The sequence below is a fragment of the Tribolium madens genome, unplaced genomic scaffold (assembly GCF_015345945.1).
Source record: "Tribolium madens isolate multiple individuals breed KSU strain unplaced genomic scaffold, Tmad_KSU_1.1 Scaffold_1;HRSCAF=32;Tcas5.2_LG8, whole genome shotgun sequence".
Lineage (NCBI taxonomy): Eukaryota > Metazoa > Arthropoda > Insecta > Coleoptera > Tenebrionidae > Tribolium > Tribolium madens.
The window spans coordinates 11,296,338-11,320,291 of record NW_025400984.1 but is presented as its reverse complement, the minus strand read 5'-3'; the positions used below and the strand labels follow the sequence as shown (position 1 = coordinate 11,320,291).

General features: G+C 35.9%; 8 protein-coding genes and 1 non-coding gene across 25 annotated transcripts in view; 2 read left to right on the top strand and 7 right to left on the bottom strand.

Moving 5' to 3' along the window:
• Window positions 1-19: 19 nt before the first annotated feature.
• Window positions 20-6,974, bottom strand: LOC123016158 (zinc finger protein ZFAT-like). Of its 2 annotated transcripts, none has more exons than XM_044416383.1 (2): window positions 6,871-6,974; window positions 20-1,336 (listed from the first exon to the last, which is right to left on the bottom strand). In XM_044416383.1, exon 2 carries the CDS (start codon window positions 1,322-1,324, stop codon window positions 50-52), a length of 1,275 nt encoding a protein of 424 aa, XP_044272318.1. In that variant the 5' UTR covers window positions 1,325-1,336; window positions 6,871-6,974; the 3' UTR covers window positions 20-49. The 2 variants fall into 2 exon arrangements, with proteins under 2 accessions (XP_044272318.1, XP_044272317.1); XM_044416382.1 differs by lacking the exon at window positions 6,871-6,974 and adding an exon at window positions 1,496-1,647.
• LOC123016160 (zinc finger protein ZFAT-like) lies at window positions 1,957-3,969 on the bottom strand. Of its 2 annotated transcripts, none has more exons than XM_044416385.1 (2): window positions 3,657-3,969; window positions 1,957-3,067 (listed from the first exon to the last, which is right to left on the bottom strand). In XM_044416385.1, exons 1-2 carry the CDS (start codon window positions 3,697-3,699, stop codon window positions 2,043-2,045), a joined length of 1,068 nt encoding a protein of 355 aa, XP_044272320.1. In that variant the 5' UTR covers window positions 3,700-3,969; the 3' UTR covers window positions 1,957-2,042. The 2 variants fall into 2 exon arrangements, with proteins under 2 accessions (XP_044272320.1, XP_044272321.1); XM_044416386.1 differs by lacking the exon at window positions 3,657-3,969 and adding an exon at window positions 3,122-3,647.
• Window positions 4,069-5,419, bottom strand: LOC123016159 (serine protease inhibitor 42Dd-like). Its single transcript, XM_044416384.1, has 2 exons — window positions 5,227-5,419; window positions 4,069-5,177 (listed from the first exon to the last, which is right to left on the bottom strand). The coding sequence occupies exons 1-2, from the start codon at window positions 5,335-5,337 to the stop codon at window positions 4,116-4,118; spliced, it is 1,173 nt and encodes a 390-aa protein (XP_044272319.1). The 5' UTR covers window positions 5,338-5,419; the 3' UTR covers window positions 4,069-4,115.
• Window positions 6,512-6,583, bottom strand: Trnaq-uug. The gene has a single exon. It is a non-coding gene; the product is annotated as a tRNA-Gln (tRNA).
• On the top strand, window positions 6,766-9,690 carry LOC123016157 (transmembrane channel-like protein 5). 2 transcript variants are annotated; one of them, XM_044416381.1, is made up of 13 exons: window positions 6,766-6,873; window positions 7,034-7,223; window positions 7,276-7,423; window positions 7,472-7,717; window positions 7,765-7,913; window positions 7,970-8,362; window positions 8,413-8,533; window positions 8,586-8,698; window positions 8,744-9,031; window positions 9,079-9,237; window positions 9,287-9,420; window positions 9,469-9,543; window positions 9,595-9,690. In XM_044416381.1, exons 2-13 carry the CDS (start codon window positions 7,039-7,041, stop codon window positions 9,648-9,650), a joined length of 2,067 nt encoding a protein of 688 aa, XP_044272316.1. In that variant the 5' UTR covers window positions 6,766-6,873; window positions 7,034-7,038; the 3' UTR covers window positions 9,651-9,690. The 2 variants fall into 2 exon arrangements, with proteins under 2 accessions (XP_044272316.1, XP_044272315.1); XM_044416380.1 differs by having other exon boundaries at window positions 6,813-6,873; window positions 7,015-7,223.
• Window positions 9,691-10,259: 569 nt separating this feature from the next.
• On the top strand, window positions 10,260-11,325 carry LOC123003929. Its single transcript, XM_044396994.1, has 2 exons — window positions 10,260-10,791; window positions 10,843-11,325. The coding sequence occupies exons 1-2, from the start codon at window positions 10,353-10,355 to the stop codon at window positions 11,283-11,285; spliced, it is 882 nt and encodes a 293-aa protein (XP_044252929.1). The 5' UTR covers window positions 10,260-10,352; the 3' UTR covers window positions 11,286-11,325.
• A 1,485-nt stretch (window positions 11,326-12,810) lies between these two features.
• LOC123003933 (invertebrate-type lysozyme 3-like) lies at window positions 12,811-14,110 on the bottom strand. 5 transcript variants are annotated; one of them, XM_044397002.1, is made up of 5 exons: window positions 13,727-14,104; window positions 13,499-13,681; window positions 13,204-13,277; window positions 13,134-13,149; window positions 12,811-13,080 (listed from the first exon to the last, which is right to left on the bottom strand). In XM_044397002.1, exons 1-5 carry the CDS (start codon window positions 13,779-13,781, stop codon window positions 13,016-13,018), a joined length of 393 nt encoding a protein of 130 aa, XP_044252937.1. In that variant the 5' UTR covers window positions 13,782-14,104; the 3' UTR covers window positions 12,811-13,015. The 5 variants fall into 5 exon arrangements, with proteins under 5 accessions (XP_044252937.1, XP_044252936.1, XP_044252934.1 ...); XM_044397001.1 differs by having other exon boundaries at window positions 13,134-13,277; window positions 13,727-14,101; XM_044396999.1 differs by having other exon boundaries at window positions 12,811-13,149; window positions 13,727-14,097.
• A 72-nt stretch (window positions 14,111-14,182) lies between these two features.
• LOC123003934 (lysozyme-like) lies at window positions 14,183-15,528 on the bottom strand. The gene is made up of 3 exons (XM_044397003.1): window positions 15,296-15,528; window positions 14,639-14,901; window positions 14,183-14,397 (listed from the first exon to the last, which is right to left on the bottom strand). Exons 1-3 carry the CDS (start codon window positions 15,393-15,395, stop codon window positions 14,248-14,250), a joined length of 513 nt encoding a protein of 170 aa, XP_044252938.1. The 5' UTR covers window positions 15,396-15,528; the 3' UTR covers window positions 14,183-14,247.
• A 1,804-nt stretch (window positions 15,529-17,332) lies between these two features.
• Window positions 17,333-23,954, bottom strand: part of LOC123003925 (kinesin-like protein unc-104) — a 21,703-nt gene continuing 15,081 nt past the window's right edge. For 2 of the 10 annotated variants that reach the window (XM_044396981.1, XM_044396989.1), the window contains 8 exons: window positions 23,603-23,781; window positions 23,386-23,547; window positions 22,966-23,288; window positions 22,662-22,920; window positions 22,521-22,611; window positions 21,810-22,469; window positions 21,046-21,235; window positions 17,334-19,303 (listed from right to left, as the gene is read on the bottom strand). In XM_044396981.1, the coding sequence (XP_044252916.1) occupies window positions 18,327-19,303; window positions 21,046-21,235; window positions 21,810-22,469; window positions 22,521-22,611; window positions 22,662-22,920; window positions 22,966-23,288; window positions 23,386-23,547; window positions 23,603-23,781 (2,841 nt within the window). In that variant the 3' untranslated portion in view covers window positions 17,334-18,326. Of the gene's footprint in view, window positions 19,304-21,045; window positions 21,236-21,809; window positions 22,470-22,520; window positions 22,612-22,661; window positions 22,921-22,965; window positions 23,289-23,385; window positions 23,548-23,602; window positions 23,782-23,954 lie in introns of all 10 variants that reach the window. The other 8 variants (XM_044396984.1, XM_044396990.1, XM_044396983.1 and 5 more) reach the window with 7 other exon arrangements.

The following is a 23,954-nucleotide window of genomic DNA, read 5'->3' as shown; positions in this document are numbered from 1 at the left end:
GGTTAAAAAAAAGCGGTAAATGAATTATAAAATTTATTAAAAATACACTTCATGCACAAAAATACGACCTCCCGTCTGTCTTGAAATGCTCTTCGAAGGCTTTTCTACTGAAAGTTTTAAACCCGCACGTGTCACACTTCCATTCTCTGTCATTTTCTTCATTTGTGGATTTTTTTCTTTTCGTTTCGCAATGATACGAACTTAGATGAGTATTCAAGGCTTGTTTACCTTTCAATAAACGCCCACACTTATTGCAAACGTGCCATTTAGTCTCCTCACTCTCCTCATACCCCGTATGTTTACTCATAATATGCATTTTTAATACCTTTTTCCACTTTGACTTATAATCACAATTATTGCACTTGAACCAATTTATTTCACCAGCAGTCAAATGTTTATTAGTTTCGTGTTTCACCAATTGGTTCTTAAACTTGAATTTGAAGTCGCATTTATCACACTGGAACCACTTGATGTCTTCGGGGGCTGTATGTGTGGCGAGAATATGGGCCTTGAGTGTATTATTTAATTTAAACTTCAAGGGACATTTACTACAGTAGAACCACTGCACGAAGGGTTCATGCAGTTGGCGTAGATGGATTTTGAGGTATTCACTTGTTTTACCCTTGTAGGGACAGTGGGCACACTTATGCCATTTGATCTCATCCTCTGATTGGTGACGACTGATCACGTGTTTGTTCAAATTACTCTTCCAATCAGTCTGGTACGAGCATTGCGAACAAGCGAATTTTGAGGTTTGAGGGGCGGGCGACTCGGGGGCCTCCTCCACGTCCACGTCGGCCCAATTCTCCCCCATTTCATCTTCCTGAGACTCCACGTTAGCAGTTTCGTGGGGGTTCACAGCAATTTCGCCATTTTTAGGGTTTGTTTCACCCTCATGGTTGGCAGCAATAGCAACGCCAACTTTATTTTTGTTTAGTTTAAAATGTTCAGATTCTTGGTTCATGTGGTTGACATGTTGTTGCCTAGCGACGGCAGTTTCATGGTGCTTTTGAGGTTGGTTCACTTGTTGTTTCCTAGCAACGGCAGTTTGAGGGTTCACTGATAGTTCACTAAAATCGATCCATTCCTTCAGGACGCCAACTCCTGTGACCTGCAGATCGTTGGGTTCGGGTACCAGTGGAGGGTTCCAAGTGTCGTCGTCGTCCAAAACTATGATGGGTGGTTCCTCCTTTGGTAGTACCACTGATGGTACCGCCGTTTCGTTGTATATTGTGTTTGTGTTGGCTAAAAATTGGACTTCTCTGCATGTTTGTAAATAAATTTGGGCGAAACTGTAGTCGTGGTTGTTTTGGAGGTGTGTCATTTTTGTCTGTAACTAAAAGAAATAGGTGGCTTTGACATTGTCATTTTTTTTATTGAAAATTGTGCCAATTAAGTGTCGACGTGACTTTGAAATTGCAAGGTAGGCAAGAATTTTCTTAAAGGTTAAGTAAAAATTAATTTGTTTACATAAACACAGAGTAAGTGTACATACCTCATTTGGTTACTTGTGGGGATTTTTATGTTAAAAATGAATAAAAAAGATGATTATACAAGAAAAAGTAACAAAAGAGACAAACATGCAGAGTAGACGGAACTAATTAATCGTCTCAAACAAAAGGTGAAAGCAACATGTGTTTGGGGTACGTTCAAAAACAATTTAGGTTAGAAACAAGAAATTACTTTTTTATGAAGCAGTCACAAGAAAAAATAACATTATTAAAAAACGAGGAAAGTTAATAAGAATTGTATGATTAGAAACTAAAAATGAATCAAAAAATCATTCGTGTTTGGGGTACGTTCACACTTTTTTAGGGACCAAAGGGCATAATCGATAAATTGTTAAACTTTGATTAAAAAAAACACACTACAAAAATTAATTTTTATTAGAAAAAAGTCAAATAATCCTTTTGTTAAAGTTTTTAATGTATTTTAGCGCCCTCTGGTGGGGGCTAATTTGACATTTAAATTTTTTTGTAAAAATAAAACAACAAATTTGGGGTCTCCCTTCACTTCTTTATTTACAAACACAAAAATTAATTCTACAACGGACCATCTATGACTTTTTTGACACAAGGAACATCCCCAACCATTACGACAACATCCTTCGTCTTGTAAGTTTTCTTCACAATACAATCATCTTCTTTCTTGATTTCCGTCACTGTATGTGTCTTCAAAACATGTTGTTTGAATATGATTTTGTCACATGTGGCAAACGCGCATTGGTTGCATTTAAACTCCGCCTCTGGCCCCTCCTTCTCAACGACGATTCGTCGCCAACATAACTGATTGTCAATAAAAACCGGGATTTCCCTAGTTTCGAATTTCCTCTTATTGTGCACTGTTGCCACATGTGACCTCAACGACTGTTTTCTCTTAAATTTGCAATCGCAGGAGTCGCAATAAAACCACTTGATTTCACGCTCATTTGTATGTTTGTGAAGTTGGTGCAACTGCAAGTTGCGTTTGCGTTTAGCTTTAAACTCACATAAGTCGCATTGGAACCACTTGATGGCGCTGTCATCGGTATGTCTACTAAATATATGTTGTTTCAAACTATAGCTGAATTTGGCTTTGAATGGGCAATGCTCGCATTGGAACCATTCGATTTCCTCCGAGTCGGTGTGCGTGAGAATGAGGTGACGGTCAAGGAGGCGTTTCATTTTGGCCTTGAAGGGGCATTGAGGGCAGGGGTACCATTTAACAGCTATGCTGTGGACGTGTATGAGGTGACATTTGAGGTAGTCTCTGGTTTTGCCTCGGTATGGGCATTGAGGGCACTGCAACCAATTGATTTGGTCAGAGGAGGTGTGACGGCTCACTATGTGTTTTCCAAGGTTGCTTTTCCATCCCGTGCTGTATGGGCAATGGGGGCAAGTGAAGACTTTCCCAGATTTTTCGGGTTCTTCTTTCGTTACTTTTTCTTCAATTGGTTCTTCTTTCACTAAGACGGTGGACCAGTGGTCTAGAGGCTCTTGCTTGATTTCGGTCTTAAAAGCGTCCAAATTCATATCTTTTACTTCTTGTTTCATTTCTACGATTGGTGAGTTTGTGACAGTTGGTAGTACTGAAGGTTGCAAAATGTAAGTGTAAACAGGCACAAGTGGCGTTAATAAATTACAATAAATAAATGCCATGTGTCAAAATGTCACATCAAATTTCTCCATGTTACGCCACTGGTTATTCTTAACAAATATGCAAAATTCACTAACAATTCGCCTGATTGAACTATTTGATTAAATATTTGTGTAAAGCACATCCACGTTAATTACCTTCTATTAAAAAAAAAACTAAAATTTTGTCCAAAACAAGAACATAACCGCAGTTTTTTTCTGGTAAAAAAATATTATTTAAAGCATAATTACGCAAATTGGACCGTAGAATAACACTTCTTAATTCACTGAATCTAACAAGCTTGCGATTTTGCTTTTTTATCGATTTTTTTCACCAAAAAAATTGATTCACACTTGTCCACGTTACGCCACTGCTTTTTTTCCAAGAACAAAAAACTATATTTTTGCGTAAGTTAAGTATTCAAGCAATTTTTTCTTCGATTTTACACATATTTCATCTATTGTTGCTCAAATATTGTGTAAAAAAGACTGATTAAACATTTTCACAATATAACCAAACTTTTACGAGTCCCGTTTACTAACCTCCGAATGTTCGCAGTACCGAATGTGCACAAAGCTGATTCATGATTTTTCAGTAATTTTTAACGATTTTACATGCCTACATAATATAGGAATGTGAAATTGTCTGCTATTTTTTGCCATTTCAAATTATTTTCAAACATTTTGGATGTTTTGTTTAAAATACCGGGTGACTATAAATGTTTGTGACAAAAAAATCTATTGGCAACACTGAATTATTGCTAATATTTTATCGATTTCTAGTAATAAAACGCACTCAAGTGTCTATTTGTTTACGTTTTCCGCACACAAATCACTGAATCACCATATTTGTTATTGTTATCACTTGTTATCAAATAATAATAAGTCTCTGTGACGCTTTTTATTAAAAATGCGACGCAAAAGTGGTCTAGTGTGTCAATAAAAGTGTTAAAACCTCAATAAAAGTAATTTTATTTAAATATTAATACTAAAAAATTCGAATTAAAATTCGGGCGAAAGAACTCTTCCTGTAAAAATAACAACATCGTTGATTTTAATGTAAAATAAGAAGGGATGGTCGGCTGTGAAATATTTTTTGGTACCAGGATTTTGCCTGAGACTTTTGGGTTGAAAAATGACTGCAGTGGCAGCACTGGCCACAACCCCCCCCTCATCAACCCCAATAAACGCCTTTTGTACGACATCCGTGACCCTTATCTCCCCCTTCTCCCCCGCCAAGTCACTAAAATCGGCCTTCCTGAAGGCTTTTTTCACCCCCAAACTCCTCAAAACCCTCTTAAAGTCCACACTTGTCTCAATCTTAAACTTGGGGATGGTCACAGCGACGTACTCCCACGTGAAAATGGGGCTCTTGTAGACCAGCTCGAGTTGGGACTCCAAATGGGCAATCCCGGCGTCTTCCTTCGGGAGCACCACCACCATATGGGCGTCCCCCCGAAACGGCATTTGCAGGAACGTGGCGTCCAGCTCCTTGCTCTCATGGTACCCGAAGAAGTCGCTGTTGGCCATCATCTCCACCTCCAGCTCGCCGCTGGGGGCCTTGAAAGGGCGCTTCTTGGTGAGGCGCCCCTTGAAGGGCTTCTTCCACGCCCCCGAGAAGTAAATGGCGTTGATTAGGAGCGCGACGGTGTCTTGGTTGAGTTTTTGGGGCTCGATGAGGCCCTTGATGGTGTTGTTGGTGTGCTGGGACACCCATGTGTTGATCTTCTCTGCAGCGATTGCGTTTTGGGCGAAATCGATGTTTTCGGTCTCCGAGTGGTAAATTTCGGTTGCGGTTTGGTTAAAACCGGGTTTTATGGGGTATTTGTCCTTGATGTAGATTTTATTCGCCGTTTGGAGGGTGAAAGTGTCTTTGTGGGTCCCCAATTTGGATAAAAGTGACTTAAAAACTGAGTTTATTTGGCGGCGGGAGTTTGGGAGGCGCAAGGCCGAACGGATTTCGGTACCAGTTTCGCCCTTTGCCCCATTTTGGGCCAAGGCGAGGATGGTTTGCGCCGAAAATGGGGACACTACAAAGTCGTCTTTTTCATTTTTTGCTATTTCCTTTAAAAATAATCATTTTTTTTATGTGACAAGTTTTTTTGGACCTCACCTTGTATACATCACCCGAAAACACTTTGTTGCCATTTTTGAAATTTTGCACACTTTTTTCGCTTGCAAACACTAGATTTATGCAAAATAACACGAGGAAGAGGTTTGTCATTGTGAATCACTTCGAGAATATTGATTTTGGAATATAAACGACGAATTTATACCCGAGAGGTTAAAGGGTATGATAAGGCGTGATAAGAAATCATTGAGTACTCAAATATGAATAGTATTGGATTTTTTTATTTGTAGTGTTTCTAATGAAGAGTGGAAAAACCATAAATTGAATGTAATCACGCTATTTACACCTTTTATTGCCTTTTATGTTCATGAATTTGGTTTATGATTCAAATTTCGCGCCACATCGTTACCATGGTTATTACACGTTGTCATGGTAACGTATCATAATTGTTAGTGGGGGTAGTGTGAATCAAGAACACGACATGACCGTCTGTTTTTGACATTTGACAGCTTCTGACTTATGTCAAAAATTGAAGTTTCTCCCTGTTATTAGGTTTTTTAGGGCTTATAATACGATGGTTAAGACGATATAGAGGGACTAAGGTATGAATATTAGCTTCAAAATGGTTTTTCCCATTACAAATGTTGAAAAGAGAGATAACAATAAGTACGGGTTAGAGATGGGAACATCGAAAAATATATTTCGATGTTCTGTGACATTGATGATCGAATAAGAAATTATCGATGTCATATATATCGCCCCAAAACATCGATACTTTTTTAAGTAAAAATCGTTTTTTTAATCGATGTTTTTTATTGAAAAAAAATCCTTTACCAATTTTTTTAATAATAAATTTTTGGAACATTAAAAAAATACAAACATATTTTTTACAATTCTTGCATAAAACATAAACAAATATAAACTACAAACACAAAACTTAACCACCTGCATCACTTCATCATCGTTAATTTTGTTAAAAAATATCGAATTTAAATTTTATGAATGAAATTTTAAAATTAAAACAAAATTAAAGATAATTTAAAATAATTAACTGAACCAATTTCGATGTATCGAAGTAAAAACATCGATATTTAAAAAACTACTTACACATTTTTAAATCGATGTATTTGACCAATATTCGATGTTTGAAAAACATCGATACTTTTTACCCATCTCTAGTAGTATTTCGTATTGATCCACACGCATATAATGGGAGAATGAGTTTAATTCCGAGATCAAATTTTAACAATTTTTTTAAAATTAAGTCAAAACAATTGGTCAATTAATTTAGTCATATTTCACAACTGAAAAAAAAAGTTTGCTTCGAAGGTCCCACCGAGATTTGAACTCGGATCGCTGGATTCAAAGTCCAGAGTGCTAACCATTACACCATGGGACCTGTTGTGTGACAATTGAACTAACATGATAATCAACACTTCCAATTTTTAGAAATAAATTTTACTTCAAATTTACATTTTATCACTTTTGCGTTTTATTTATTTTATTAATAGATTATTTTCACGTAAAAAAACATAACAAAATGCAAGAAAAATTGAAAATAGGGAAAGCGACAACTAATTCTGAACCTGGACTGGAACGTACCCCAATGACAGTTAGCTAACCTCAAAAAAATCATTTATTTTTATTTATTAATTATAACAACTAATTAAGTGTGTAATTACTCACACGGTAAGCATCTCGTTTTTCCTCTTATCTCTTTGCCTCATAATTCGGCTTAATAACCTTATCACGGAAGTGCCTGTAAACAGACTTATCACTTAATCGCCTTCAAATGACTGATAAGCACACAATGCGCTTTATCAATCCCAGTTTGTGCCGCCTTTCGTAGCCCCCATGTCGGACCAAATCGAGATGTCTTTCCGGGGCCCCCGAGTTCTCTCCGCCCACCGACGACTCAATGTCGGCGGTTACACTAGCCCCCAGAGCAATTTTGAGGGGCACGCGAATAAAATCGTCGCTAAATTGGAGGAAGACGGGGCTTTGATGGAGGATACCCCCGTTTCGGAGCAGTTGAGGAAGTATTTTTCGTGTTTTTTGAGGAGATAAAGTGGTGCTTAAACGGGGTTTTAGGGAGGCTTTGAGGGACTTGCCCCAATGTTTGACCATGAAAAGATGCGTCAAAATGAAACTAACCAAATCCGTGAGTCTGAAATCGAAGAAAAAACCAATCGGGTCGTGGAAACGGTTGAAATACAAATCGAGTATTAGATTTAAAAAAGTGCGCTAAAATGTAGCATTGGTACCAACATTACTCTGTTTGTTTTAGTTTGTTGCCAACGTGAAAAATTTCAATTATTTCGAATTGTGGCAGAGTAGTTTGAAAGACATAGAAGGCCGGTTTGGGTCCGGTTATGCCTCATATTTCAAGTTTTTACGTTGGCTATTCGTAATGAATTGTCTTGTAGTTTTATTGTCGTTTCCTATGTTGGTAGTACCTCAAATCATCTATGACGCAACTGGAAATAACACAAATGTTGGGCAGTTCCAAGTTTCGGATTTTTTTATCGGGAATGTAAGTTTTTTCCCCTGTTTTAGTAACTTGATTTTATTTTTGTAAAGGGTTTTTTTGACGACACTGTACTTTATTACGGACACTACACCAACCATACAATCCAATTAGTTCCGTTTTTATTTTTTGACATGCCTATTGCCTATTTCACAGTAAATGTTGTGCTTTATTTGATTTCTTTCCTTATTTTAGCCGTAAGGTTGGTATTGATTGTCAAATGTCAAGTGTCACTTTTACCAACCAAAATTGTTTCAGTGTTGCCCAATCGTATCGTCGCACATTTATTGAGACTAAAGGTGGTCTTCAAAATGTTTTCGCAAACCGGATTTTCTGCGGCTGGGATTTTGGTATAGCAACCAAAGAAGCCGCTCATTTGAAATCATTAGGGATTTTTAACGAATTAAAAGAATTATTAAATGAGGAACGTCGAGATGATGAGGATAAAACTTGTATTTACAAATTCTGGACTTATAGTACACAAATAGTGGCAAATATTTTAATTTTGGTGATTATTGCGGGTGTAGGTTGGCTAACCTGGGTGCTACTCGAGAATTACGGACACGAAGACGGTGCCAATGTTTTAGTGACAACAATTGTAGTCAATGTAATTCTCATGGTCTTGCCTTCAATTTTCCACTATGTTGCAACGTAAAGACACGAAATTCCCTGGAAAAATTGATTACAATTAAAAATTTCAGATATGAGGATTATGAAAATCCCCGAACGGCACTTTATATTACTCTAATCCGGACCTATTTACTTGGTTCTGTCATTATCGGCTCTATTTTATCATTCTGGTTGATTAAATCCGGCAACACTGTATGGTTAATTGTCACTCTATTTTTTTCTAGCTCAATGGTGATTGTTTCAGGACTGCTGGGAAAACCATTTAGGGGCCGAAATCTACCGTTTTGTCATTTACGATTTTATTTTTTCAGTTGTTTTAACCACAATTATCGATTCTGTATACTTTGCAAGCCTTTAGTAAGTCGCATAAATGTCAAAAGTGTCATTTAATCCTACTTTTAGTCTCTTGGGTCGTGACCCTAAAACCGAATTCAATGTTGCCAAACATACGCTTCAGATTATTTTCAACCAAGCTTTATTCTGGGTAGGGTTCTTTTATTCGCCCATTTTGCCTGTCATAGTGTCTCTAAAAATGTTCATAATTTGGTATGTGAGACAAGGGTGCGTTCACAAATTCTGTAAACCGCCGACTAAGATATGGCGGGCTGCGCAGACGCAGACGTGGTTTATGATGATGGTGTTTATTGGTGTTTTGTTGGTAATAGCCGCGCATGGGTACACCCTAAAAAGGTTGGAGAAATTTTGTGTTAAGTAAAAAATTAATTGGGTGTTATTAGTGTTTCCCCGTCGGGTTGTGGGCCGTTTAGTGGCTACAACTACACTTACGAAATTGTGACTAACAATATTGAGTATTTGGAAGAGGAGGCTGTGGTTTGGAAGGTTTTGTTTAATGTTACTAAACCGGGCGGGGTCGCTCTGTTGATGGTTGCTTTAGGGTAAAAACTGGTTTTTGGGGGAAACTTTTAGGGATTTTTTGTTTTCCAGGATTTGGGTTTATTATGTCAAAGAGCAAGCTTTGGCCCAAAAAGAGAAGGTTAAAACAATGAGGGAAATGCTCATCTGGATGGCCAAAGATAAGAAGTTTTTGGTACAGTGGTACAACGAAGTCACTAAAGGAGGTTAAAAGAATGTTTTGTTTTTTAATTAATTTATTAATTTTTTTCTAGAAATTAATACGAGTTTGCGTGATAATAGAGTTATGGATCCTCGCCAACTGTTACCTCATGAGTGTGACAATGATAGTAAGAATTTGTTAAAAATTTACCGAAATTTTTCCAAATTTTTTGTTCCAGATATTAGTTTAATCGGTGATGCTGAACTTAACAGTAGGTACAAATCATTTTCTTAAAGTTACAATGTGATATTTTGAATAAAAACTTGTATTTGTTTGTTGTCTTTAATTTTTTATCCTCAAACTTGAAATCTTAGTTTGGCAACATTGATTGTCAAATTCAAACGTCAAATTTTTATGGACAATTGTCATTCACTTGTGACGGGTAATCGTTGGCTTAGTCGTCAAGTGAAACTCTGTGTAATAAATAATTCAGTGTTGCCAATAAATATTTTGGATAAAAACTTGTATTTGTTTGTTGTCTTTGATTTTTATCCTCAAACTTAAAATCTTAGTTTGGCAACATTGAATGTCAAATTCAAACGTCAAATTTTTATGGGCAATTGTCATTCACTTGTGACGAGTAATCGTTGGCTTAGTCGTCGAGTGGAACTCTGTGTAGTACATAGATCAGTATTGCCAATAGATATTTTGAATAAAAACTTGTATTTGTTTGTTGTGTTTGATTTTTATCCTCAAATCTTAGTTTGGCAAGATTGATTATCAAATTCAAACGTCAATTTTTGATAGGCAAGTGTCATTCACTTGTGACGGGTAATCGTTGGCTAAGTCGTCAAGTGAAACTCTGATATAATAGATAATTCAGTGTTGCCAATAGATTTTTTCGCCAATACAAAATCCAGACGTCTAGTTTTTTGACACAATTTTTCTCTTGTCATTGTGTCATTTGTCCGGTATGTGAATCAAAATTCGTCTAAAATGCGAAGTCAGCGAAATTTAATTCCGATTCCGACGAAACCGGTGCGTAGTTCCCCCAGACCGTTGGCTCGCGTCCCCTCCCAGCGAAAATCCAGCAGTTCTCAAACGGAGCGCGTGGTCCTCATCAAGGAAGAAAATCTCACTTTCTACCCTTGTACGCGATTGGGTCAAAATGACGGTGGTATGCGTCGCGACTACGTCAAAGCGGTCAATTACATCAACTCGTGTCACAAATTTGTTAACGCTATAATCGAGAAGAACTCTGGTAATAAAAGTGGCACTTTCCTCCTCCCCATGACCACCAATTTCCTCCCGATGTTCCCCTACCTCATCGGAAAGAAGCCGCCAAAGAGGGAGGAAATGAAACCAGTGTGGAAAAGCATTGAACGCAAGACGGCGAAAAAGCCCCCAGAGCCTCCGCTAGAATCCCAAATCCCCGGTAACAAAGTCATAATCCTATATTTTAATCCTTGTTATGAGTCTGTTTCAGTCGGGGATTGTGAGGAAATCCCCCAAATCCAAGAAGACAAATACGCGAGTCACGTGGCCGATATCGTCAAGGAGCAAATACACAGTTTTCTCAACCACTTGCACGAGGATATGAATAAAGCTGTGAGGAAAACCAAGAGTGAAACCCCGAAATGCAAAAATTTAGATATTGTGAAGCAAAGACTGGAAGAATTGTCGAAAATTTGCTGTTTACAGAAGAAAATCGAAAGTAATTCGCAGATTGGGAATCGCGGGATTCCCCCGAAACCGCCATCTTTGCCGTCGCCATTACGGGATCACTCGGATGAGAGTGTGATTATGTCGGATGGAGAAAGCGACGAGAAAGTGTCGCAAAAAATGAAAATTACCTGTTATAAGGAAAGTTCCGAAATTTCGGACTCTTCGGATATCAAGTCGGATTCGGATTTGGAAGCGTTTTTGTAAATTTTTGTGAAACATGAATTTTTTAATAAAATTATAAACTCAAAAACTCTACTTGTTTTCATTTATTTTTATTCTGAAAAAGTAACCAATCAGATGCTAGCATCTTGACGGATTAGTACGACATAAAATTTCTTGTGTAAACAATAATAAATGTAAAAGGCGCAAAAATTGTGACGTGAAATTGGGTAATATTTGAATTACTTTGTGACGTGGCGAATGGGCCCCGAACAAAGACCTTTTTTTTTTGGTGAATTATTACAATAACGAGTCCGTCTTAACCAAGCTCCCCTATGAATCACTTGCATTGTAATAATTGTTATTATTTATTTGGTGGTTCAGTGCGAAATAGTGTAGAAATGGGGGCTGTATTATCATTGCATGCGTGTTGGGTATTTTCGAGTGCCTAAAAGACATTTAGTAGTGCGCGATTTTTAAAATTTTGAGTGTTAATGGGGAAAATGGAAGAAGCAATCGTGGTATAAGGATCCGGATTAAAGGGTAAGTCAAGAATTTCTTTTAATTTGTGTGAAAAATTCCACTTAAATTTTATTTAATATTTTCAAATAATCTCTTACATTAAACTGATTGTGTATTTCTTTATTTTCAGTAGGTCCGTTTAAGAAGCAGAGGCAAATTGCTACAAAGGGTAGCAGAAGAAGATGCCATAAAGGTTAGTGCATTTAATTTTGTTATTTTTTCGTCTAGTGCTTAGTGAAGTGTGAAAATATGTGATTTTTGAGTACAACAATAAGCATTAAGTTATAGTCCATACTACACTAGCGGACACAGAATTTTCGATGATTTGTCATTTTACTGACATAAAAATGTAAAACGAGCCTTAGACAACTAACCTCACTTTTGTTTTTTGTAATTTTTATCCTGACAGCTAGAGAAAAAAATGACAACAAATCAAAATAGTTTATTGAACTTGTATAAAAACACGTATTACTGGCATTTTTGTTTCCAAAAAAACTAAAACTTTCAAATTTTAGTTTCAAACGTCACTAAAGCGTGGCTTATATTGACATTTTTTGAACTGGCATAAATTTAATGTCCAAAATTCCGTGTCCGCACTGTATTACCTCCTTAAAAATTTAGAATCTTTTCTTAACACCCTGTATATTAATTGTTTTAGATAAACATTCTATTTCTCAAATTTTCTTTAAGTATAAGTGTGTTTTGGTTTGTAACAAAGACCACAAGCGATTTTTTCGCGTTTACTAGCGATTTTTCTCAGTTTTGTGTGATCAAGAACAAATAATTGTTACATTTTTGTTACCACAAACTTTACAAAGGTGTGTATAACTGGTTGCATACACAACAATTTTAGAGTAAACTTAATCTTTTGATTTTTAACAAATATTACAAGCGTTTTTTGATAAATTATTTCGTTTATTAGCGATTTGTGCTCAATTTTTTAAACAACGAACAATTTTGTATTTTATTTTTTGTTACCACAAACGTAACAAATTTGTGTATAACTGGTTGCATACACAACAGCTTTGGGGTAAAATAAAGATTAAAATTAATTGAAAAACAATTGTTAATTATTATTAACACTGTCTATAGTGTATTTAAATCTTCGCCGTTTAAAAACCAATCCTAAATCAACTTTAGTTAGTTAATTACTCAGTCTGTTGATTCCGTCAAACTACACATTAAAGATTATTATCACAACCTTGTGTTTCATTACTGAGAATTACAAAATTTATTACAATAGAGTTTCCGGGTTACAAAGCCGATATCGTTCCAACCATGATTGTCCAGCTTCGTTTCGACTCAATGCCGCTTTGCACTGAAAACCACCGTTGAAATTAATCAAACTAAAATCATCGCAATTTGTAACACCATCGTTGTTACAATCCTGGAAAAAATCCATTTTAGACACATTTCCCAAACGCGAAAACTGCATTATCACCCTTCCATACTTCGCAATGTAGTTGAGAACAATCCTTTGGGCGCATTGATACGAAATGGCGCAGTCTTCGTAAGCTAAAAAAAAAAAGACAAGATTGTATCAAAATCGTGTTTTTCCACGAAATTATGATGTCATGGGTCGTCGGTTATAATCCACGCAGCCGGATCTGATGGGCATGGTAAGAAATTATTTCAAATTGGACAAATAAATCATGAATATTGATGTTGAATCGCCGCTTTGGTATTCCACGATAACAATAGGATTTTAAGTTCACAATCGCGGTTCAAGGACTCACCTCCATCCCTCTTCCTTTCATCGTCTGGTAAAATAACTTCCCCAGCGTCCTTCCAGTAAATCTTGCTGATTTTGTAAGGCCCACAATACCCCTCATCGCACCCAACTGTTAAATTACATTTAGTGGCTGCGTAACACAAACATCGGAAACACTCTGCATCCAAATTGACAATTTGGAGACGCTCTAAAAGTGATATCACCAAAAAAAAATAAAATTGGTATCACTTACCTTGCCCAAAAACATGATAAAAGAACAAGAAACAAACGACTGGGGAATACGACATGTTTGTGGCGATTTAATCCAACACTGATGCAAATTTTTAATTAGTGGAGTTCCCTGAGACAATTTGTTGTGATTTAGAAGAACAAAAACCAGTTTGTTGTAATTGTTTTGCAAACTTGTTTTTCCACTCATTTGGTAACAATGTGAGCATAATGGACGGATATTCTCGTGATTAAAAAGAAATTTTTTTGTCGTTTTGAGTAATTTAACCTGAGAATTTTGAAAAATCATAACAGAGGGACTTTAAATAACGAAAAATCTATTGGTGACACTGGATGTTACATGACGGCTAAGCCGGCGATCGCCCGTCGCAAGTGAATGACAATTACCTATAAAAATTTGACGTTTGAATTTGACACTCAATGTTGCCAAATTCATTTGAGGGGTTTCAAAAACACACAATGTGAGGTCAAGTTTTATTATCAATAAAAATAGTAAAAAGTATAAATTCACAGCTTTAATTAGTCTTAAGGTTTAATTCCGCCTACTATAGCTTTGCACTGAAGGTATCTCTCCCCATACACTCCCGGAAAAGCGGCTCCTTTACACCCATATCCTCCCAATTTGTGAATTAGAGCAAAATCGTCGCAGTCGATTTTACCATCATTATTGCAATCCTGAAATAAAACGAGTTATAATTGCGCTTAATTTAGGGAATTTTGCGTCGGTTGGTAACACGTGAAGGCGTTGGAAAATTCAATTGTCATTGTGCGTTATCTGAAAATGAGTTTCCCAAAGCAACTTGTTTTCAACGGCAGTGTCGCCAACATTACAACATAAAATCCACTAGACTGTTAACGCATCCAAACGAGTTTTATTAGTTATTAAAAAGCAAATTAAAACCGGTCCTAAACCAACCTGTTGGAATTTGTGCATGTATCCTTGTACGGCCAAGGCCGAGCAGTAGGTGTCACGGGCACAATTCGAGTAGGCTGAGGATGCTTCGGGTGATTCACCACCAACTGTGGGTTTCCCAGCATCGGACCAATAAGCCCACGTGATCCTAAAAGGACCACACACATCCCCAGCGCAACTACTAGTGGTGTCACACGAAGAAATGGCCTCGCAGATGCAACCCAAGCATTGCTGGGTCACTGGCAGCTCCGACTGACCGAAAACAACTAAAAATTATAACAATTAAAAAAAAAACAACTTCAAAAAGCTAAAAAATGTACAATTCTTGTTATATCGAGTGACAAAAATCCTTGTTGACATTGAAGACAACAAAACTCTTGTGCTTTTACTAAATAATTATTAAAAAACATATACAAAATCATCACTATCATTAAATTGACATGTCAAATGTCAAACAGAATTTTTGAAACATTTTATGTTTCTGGTATCTTATCTTACACACCCTGTATACAAAATTACTAATAATTATTAAATTTTATTTTTATTTGAATTTCTTGCTTTTTGTTCCTATTGTTTAGTCAACAATTGGAATAAATTGGTAAATTTGTTCAGTTGAAGTTTTTTTAACTGGGGAAACTTTGTAAAATAAAAAGCACTAACCTGCGACACACAAGGCAAAAGCCAGCAACACAACACCAGCCATCGTTGACGCGTCCAAGTTTTTTGGTTGACTGAAGAAAACAGCGTGTTTTTGAAGCATATGTATCTCGAGTTTCTCGACTCGTAAATATTCTCCTCACGTTGCAATATGATTGGCTTGTGAAAGGTTTTCGAGTCTGGTGGAGGAGGTAAATTCTTTCTCACCTTGACCTCACGCAATTGTCGCAGCTTGAATTTTCTTGTTGATCTTCAATATCGCGATTGACGTCACGTGAAGATTTATGTAATTTCTCTCATCGAATTTCTATTTTTAGATTCTTGATCTCTATCCAATTAGTTTTATTTTCTCTTGTTTGTCAACCTGTCCTTTTAAGTCCGTGTGTGGCAAAAAGATGAATCAGTGTTTAGATCCTGGACATGTTTCTCGAATTGTTTATCTCCTTGATTTTCTCTAATTCTGTGTAATGTGACCTTCCAAATTCATAATGATGTATTCATGTGTTCTTGGTGATTAAATAACAAAAAAATTAAGAATTTCCATAAATTAAACAAAGCGTCATCTCATCACAAACTTACATTCAATTATCTTTGACAAAAATATTGCAACATTGCTTCTTTGAAATAAATTTGGCACACTTTTTGAAAAAGCGATTGACTAACAAATTTGCAATATTTGGAGTTAAGTTCAGAGTTAACACTCTGTGTTATTAAGAAATCATCATTATTGACATTTCAAAAGGATGTTTTGGTAAAAATCTACTTTACTACGGTGTAAAACTCCGAATTAAATCATCTATTTTGCAACTCGTTCGGGTGCCTTAACACGCTAGTGTATTTTATATTTTCAATGTTGGTGACAATTATTTTCTATTTTACCCATTTCAATACGTGTGCTGAACAAGCTCATATAAAGTCGCCGTCAATTCATAGTGGCCATTTAATTTATGCAAGGTTGGTAGCCCCTAGACCGCCACCTCTAGTATGAAAGTTGTGTTTATGTTGGCAGCAGAAATAACTAAATTATGTCAACAATTGTGACAGGCGCAGTGAAGTATTCTAACCCGACTTTTTCAGAACTGTCATTTTTGATAGATATGTCCCTAAAAAAACAATTGGATGTTTAAAGTCGGATTTACATAACTTAATTTTTACATATTTACACAAGGAAGTGGCCACTATGAATTGACCGCGACTTTAGTAAATAAAATCAAAATTTTTAATTTGATAGTAAACATCATAAAAAACTGTTAAGAACCTAAAATATAGCAAATAAAATATTTTTTTGAAAATATATATTTTGATGCAACCTTTTATTTTCGTTTAAAAGACTTTACAACATAATTTATTACTTTATCTTTATATGTATAATTTTGACAAATTTATACAGGATAATGGCCACTACGAATTGACCGCTTTTTTGAACATATCTTTGAAAACAAAGTCAAAATGCTTGAAAAAAAAAGTGTTCTGAAGGGGTCCTACTAGTAGTGTTTAAAGCTCTGTGTTATTAGGTATTCAAAAGAATGTTTTGGTAAAAATCTACTACTTCTAAGTAAAGCAAAAATTGTATTTCTTTATTTTGCGCCTTTAATAACGCAACTCGTTTGGGTGCCTTAACAGGCTAGTGTATTTTATGTTTCTATGTTGGTGATAATGGCGTTGGTTTTAAATTTCGCGATTTTTCGGTGGCAAATATGAAAAAATCTCAATTCATTTCTACCCTACGCAGAATAACAAATGTCAGTTCGAGTTGAATGCCTTTTCGTGATACCAACTGACGCAAAAATCCCTAAACTCATTTTTTTTGTGGTAAAAACCAGATGATTAATATTAGTCATACCAAAATTAGAATTGGAATTCCCTACGACAAATCTTGTTACTATATTATTATTTTTACGCAATCAGATCTAGTATTTAATTTAATTAAAAACTTAATCTGAAAAAATGCGGTTCTTATATAAACAGGTTATAGTTGTGGGATTGGGTTGACTGGTTTAAAAAGCTAATGAACTGGAGTTTAAATCAGAGACGCGTCTGCTAATTAAAAAGCAATAACAATTTTCAGTTGATTGAAATGTAATTATCTGAGTGATTAGTAAAATAAAAGAGCAATTGTTTGGTTTTATTTACTTCATATAATGCTTACACAATTATACAATAATAATAATCGTTCAATTAATATTATAAATGGCAAGGCAGCATCAGAAAATAAAGTGAAACAAAAAACAGAAATCAATGTAAATTTTCCTACATTGTACCTACAAATTTTCATTAAATAGTACTTCTTTTTTACATTTATAGCTTAGATAAGCGTAGCACTGTGTCTATAGGGGAACTAGCTATAAAAATAAAATTATGATGAGTTTAACAAGCACCTACAACAACCAAATCAAATAACTAAAATCAGTCAAGACATGGTCATGAATGTAAGTCTAGGCTTACAAATGCCAGTTTTGAAACAATAGCGGTTTCAGCGTGAAATCTATTGTGCTAACTTTGGTAGGTATATACAATAAAAACAATTCGTGTAAATCTACTAGTACAAAAATAACAACAGGGTTAAAGTGGAAGTTCGAAAAATAATCAAAAAGTGAGCTCTTCCATCGATTGAACAATAAACACCCTGTACATCACTGTGCCCGAAAATCAAACGAAAAGGTGTCAAAATTTGGTTTCTTTACACTCATTTTACCGAGGCCTTAACATTAAAACGGCTGAATATGATGTTACATGTATTAAATATTTGTTATACTAGAAGAAGCTTTAATACTATTTTAACATCATCTTAGAAACATTGAGATCAATCAAAACGAAAATAAGCATTCAAATTCGCTTATTGCACACAATCCTTACACTCGACTAGAAAAACAGCCCAGATGCTACGAAAAACACATTTTTAGAGAGCAGAATTAATTTTTTTTGCTCTATTTATAATGTAATTCAATAGCACCTGGACTGGAACCAAATCCCCTTTTATGGAATCACAACCAAAAAACTAATAAACCAAAACGGATTCCATAACGATTAAATCTCATTTGCATGCTACACTAGTTTCGGAATTTTCTTGACGAATTGGGTTGCGTCTAGCCGACTTTGATCGTATTTGACCAGCCAATAGTGGATTAATAGCATACAACCAATCATGTACTTCCTTCTCATGTAGAGTTTGAAGTAGATAACCACGATGTTTGCTTACCACACTAAAGGTATTTGGGAGTCGAACCATAGCTAATTGGTCTTCGGAATACTCCACTTGGGCTGTTGCTAGATTAATAAGGGCCCTTTCTACGGGATCTTTCTCATCACGAAAGATAAAAACGTATGGTCGCCGAACGGCCACCCATCGTTTCTTCCAACCATGGGTTTTGTGCTCTAATACATTCAAATATCCTTTTCTTGCCACCACAGGTGAAATCCTAATCTCTTCCATATCGGGTACGTATAGTACCAATTCCGGGTCTCTGGGACCCGGAGGAGAGACAGGAACGGGTGGGAATGGAGCACATTCACCCGGAAGAGCTGCCCTTTCCGGTGAACACAACTCTATCGAACCCATACTCGACAACATACTAGTACTCATTTCGGTCATTTCTTCAGGACTTGAAACCTCCTTCTCCTTCATCCCCGACACATTTTCTCTCCCTCGCCCCTGAATCAATCTAACACATTTCATCAAAAGCTGCATCTCGCGATCGTTATATTCGTAATAATCAACAGTTGCATTAAGATTGTTATTCTTAGCAACCATGTTGCATACTTCTTTCTCACTTTTCGTATAATCTAAATGATATTTGTTGTGATTGGTTGAACGATCAAGACCGAGACGTTCGCGTAAGAGGAGAGTGTGTCGTACACGTTCTACTTCTTCAAGTCGGGTCAATTTCTCGAGCTCCCATTGGTGGTCGAAGATTAACGAATCGCCACGAGGACGCCAACCGTGGAGATTCTCTTCGCCACGTACGTAAGTGGAACTGGTGTCTAAGACGCGACGTTGCCGTCTTTGCACACCTGAGAAACAAACCAATTCAACGGTTTTTTTCCACCCACTCAGAATGATAATTAATTATTCTGAGACGACACAATCTAAGGAGGGTGATGAACGAAACGGTGGGTTTTCAAGGGTGGACTCTTCGATTTTTTTTTTTTTTGGATTTGGAAACTAATAACTTGAAATAAAATAAAACAAACATATAGGGTGTACCAACAAATTGAAAAAGTCGATTAGTGACTTTTAAATGCTAAAATTAAAAAAATATATACATTAAGTCCTCTTAAATGAAAATAGTTTCTTATTTTAAATGGAATGCTATATTTTTTACTGCGATTTTTTTATCAGCTTAAATTTATCCGTTTTTGAAATATTTGGAGTTTTTCAAAAATTTTTGGATTTGCAGCTTCCAATTTAAAAATCGGCAACTCTGCTATTGTTTTAATTTTAAATATGTTTTTTTTGGCGTTTGAAAGAGAAAGCTTAGATCTTTCTCCTGTTGTTTACAAATTTCGAAAAAAAAAGACAAACTCCAAAATTTTAGAGTATGTAACATTTTTCGCAGTTAGAACATGGGATTTTATAGTATATGAGATTGGAAACTTTTTCGATCTTTAAGTTTGGTTTTTGTATTATAAAAGGCAATTTTAAAATCCGGTATACATTTTCTTATTTTATGTGTAATGTCTTTAATAAATGGAAATTTAAAATAAGGTTTGTTATTACTATTTAGTCTATATGTGTTTATATTACTAAAATTTCTATTATTGTTTGCTTTGAAAAAAATTATTAAATTGAGCCTTAATAAAATAGTTAGGAAATTCATTAAATTTTAAAATATTTTTTATATTGTCTAGATTCTTTTCTAAAAAGTTGTGATCACTTAAATTGTAGCTCTAAATTATAATATATAATATACAAAAATAGGGAAAAAAAATTGTATGTATTACATTTTCTTATTCTTTGACAATGTAACTAGATTTAAGAGGACACAGGTGAATAATAGAAATTTTAGTTTTTCAGTTTTTTTTTTTTAATTTGAATTAATATTAATTAAACCACCATGTAAGAGTGAATTGATAGTTGCATACACCATACATTTAATAATTTCCATTTTCTAGAATTCGAACTTGTTTAAAAAAAACACCTCTTAAATGGCGGTCTCTTGCAAATCCATTTATAAACTAATAATTCATTCCAGTAACCTTTTAGTAACAGAAAAATTTAATTTTTCACATAATTTAAATTTTAATAAAAATAACTTTTTTGAGGTACAAAAACGTACCTTCACAATAATTCTCTTAGTAACCGGCGCCATTACAATCATGATTAAGAGTAAATTCATACTCGAAACGTCGACTTGAAATAAAATTGCTAATAAAAGTCCAGATTTCTTCAATTCTAACCTAACCTCTTTGTCCTATACATTTTTTTTTTAATTTTACCATTTAAAGGTCACTAATGGATTTTTTCAACTCGTTGAGACACCCTGTATAAACAAAACGAAGTTATTTCAGTCATTAACATCTTTTTATAGTAACTTGAACTTCAATATCCTAGATATTTCGATTTTGTTGTTATTATTACGGAGAAACGTTATAACTACAAAAAAAAACACGAAATTTTTCCTTGGACGTAACTCCTTTCCGGGCCTAAAAAACATTGTAAAAAAAAAATTTAGTCAATTTTCTGTTCAAAAAAATTAAAAATTTGAGTCCGACTCCTGGATTTTGGGAGGGGAAAACTAAGCTAGGGAATCTACCTGGACTACCTGCTTCACTAGCACGTCGCAATAGCAATTCGTAGACTCCCGACAATCGATTAGCTTCGGCGTTACGATAATTTCCGGAAAAGAGATGTTTGAGAGATCGTGGACCAGTTCGTGCATCTCTTCCATATATCACCATACTTAAGTCTTTTGTTATAATGGCGGGGCGGCCACAATTTTCCAACTAAAAATTAATGAACAATTGCTAAAAGTATTATCGTATCAACAAGAAATTACTCCCTAGAATTTAGGGATATTCGTTAATAGATTTGGTTAGGTTGGTTTGTGGTGACAAACAAAAGTTTCATATCGTAACTAGTGTCAAAAATTTAGGTTAAGTCACCTGTCAACTTGTGTAGATAACTCAATTGATAATTGACAGCAGGTTGACAGAAAACGTCAACTGTCAACAACAAGGGGTAACCAACCCTAGGCATTCAAAATTACTTCTCAAAATTCTAGTTACAATCAACATGAAAAACGTAATTTTCCTAAAAATTCAAATCCTAGGTGGTAATTTCTAGTTGACAAATCTGTATTTCTTATTTCTTAGCATATAATAATAATACATGCTTGATTATGATGATGATCAAAGATATTAATAATCAGTATGGAGGGGCAATGACTTGGTGAATTTAGGCCGAAATTTCTACTTAAATCAAAATGCTTGATTATGATCAAAGATATTAATAATCAGTATGGAGGGGCAATGACCGAAATTCTACTTAAATCGAAAAATGGTCTATTTCATTAATTACCTCTAAATATGCAGAAATGGTCATGAAGATTTGCTCCCCACAGGCCGTGACCCTATTCAACAATGGTGAATTATGCAATGAGCTATCCCACGCCGCCTCAAACCTAAACATCACTCTATCATCCCCCGGCACCTCCAAATACTCCCCTGGAAACAATCCCAATGACAATACGGAATTATCATTATCCTCATCCTCATCCGACTCTGGACTATTCCTAATCCTTCCCACTACCAACTCTCTCACATCTCTCCATTTAATCTCAGCGGCTTGATCATGAACAATTGTAATCCTAATCCGTCTCTGGATTCCTTGATGCAACAAAAATAATCCACGACAAGGCAAATCATCACTATGTTCAACCACAACAGGAACGTACTCGCCACTTGGTGCCAATTCACAAATTTCAAACCATACTAAAACGTCCACTTTGGCATGAATATGAGCGGTACAAGGGGAGGGCAAAGCCCCGAATTTGCTCGATCTGACCGGTTGTGAGATCGGTATGGAGGGGGGGAGCATACGACGAGGGGGCTGTCGGACATTACCCTCCAATTTGGCGTCTTTGTGAAGAGGATGTTGTTGGTAGTGACCGAAAACTTCAAACACAATCGGTTGAGTTTTAATATAATCAATAAAGGATTTAGTTGTTGAAACTGTGATCTAAAACACACTATGAATTTTTTTAACGCCAAAATAAGGAATAAAACATACATTTTGTACGTGGTAAAAACCGAGAGGGGTCCCTTTACCGGAATTTTTCACCGGTTCCGTTGAAAAAGCCTCATCGTGTCGGTGCAAAAAACTAGGAAAATATTTGACTTAATTTGCTTAAAAAAAAATAAAATTAATTACTTAAACTGGCAGAAAATATCGGCATATTCAGTGGAGATTCCCACAGCTTGTAGGACCGTAACCCTAAAAGTGAATTCCTTCCCAATTGATAAATGATCAGGAATTTCATCTTCTTTCAAATCTGATGATACTGAACTGTCTCCACGTCCCGAATCTGCATCACACTCTATAAGATCATCGATTTTAATCGGATCAATAGCGCTCTGACCTTCGATAATACGATCATCAATGTTGTGAATATTTTTATGTTCAATAACGGCTAAAATAAAACGATTATTATGATCCTAATTGTGAAAATAACTACCTTTGGGTGTTTCAAATGCAATTCTTGCACTTTGTCTCACACCAACTTGATCTGAATTATCCTCATCCATGACAGCTTGAACGGCCACTCTCAAATATCCTCTAACATCCCCTTTTTCACTCACAATCGCAACTTTATGAATCAATGTCACGGGATATAAGAGATTACTCAAGTAGACAAACCCACGACCGACCATGCGAAACCAGGGGAAACGATCGTAGAAGGGGTCTCCCCCGGTGAGGGATTCCACGTTATAATCGGGCGAAGTCGGTGACATTTCGGCCTCGTTGTGATACATTTCTCGCATGAGTTCCAGTCGTTGTCTAAAATTGCAAAAAATTGAGGTGAAACAATCGCAAATATCACACAAGGTTGGTGCCAACATTAAAAGCACATAAACACAACAACAGTGGCACCAACCTCGACGGTATGAGACTGGTAAGTGAGAAGCGTGACGGTGATGGTGGACATTGCGTGAGACATCTCAACAAGGGGGCTGTCGTTGTTTCAATACCAATTTCAGGACTTGCCAATTCCACAACTTCCTCGTTATAAACCAGACGCATCAATTCCAGTCTTTGACTGATTGGTGTGCAAAATGTGACTAATTCAAATTTTTTAATTATACCATACTCACCGGAGTTTATCCAATGACCAGTAATGAGTAGCCCCATTTTTGGTGTCTTGAACTTCAACAGCGACGATTGTTTTTGGTACTGATGCGTCCTCGTCTTGGTCGTAGTCGATTGTGGGGCGCAAATCGGCCGGAAGGGGCGAGTAAAGGGTGTCAGTGAGCAGGGTAAATTGGAACTGGACCTAGAAAAAATTTCGTGTTATTACGGCTAAATAAGTGAGAAACGAAAGTAAATGACGCCGACTTTTTAGATCAGGTGCCAAAAAAGGAATTTTTTGCTTAATTTTCAATAAAAAACGATTTGTTTTCAAATGTCAAATTTTACGTCAATAATTAGTAATGCCAACCTTCAAAA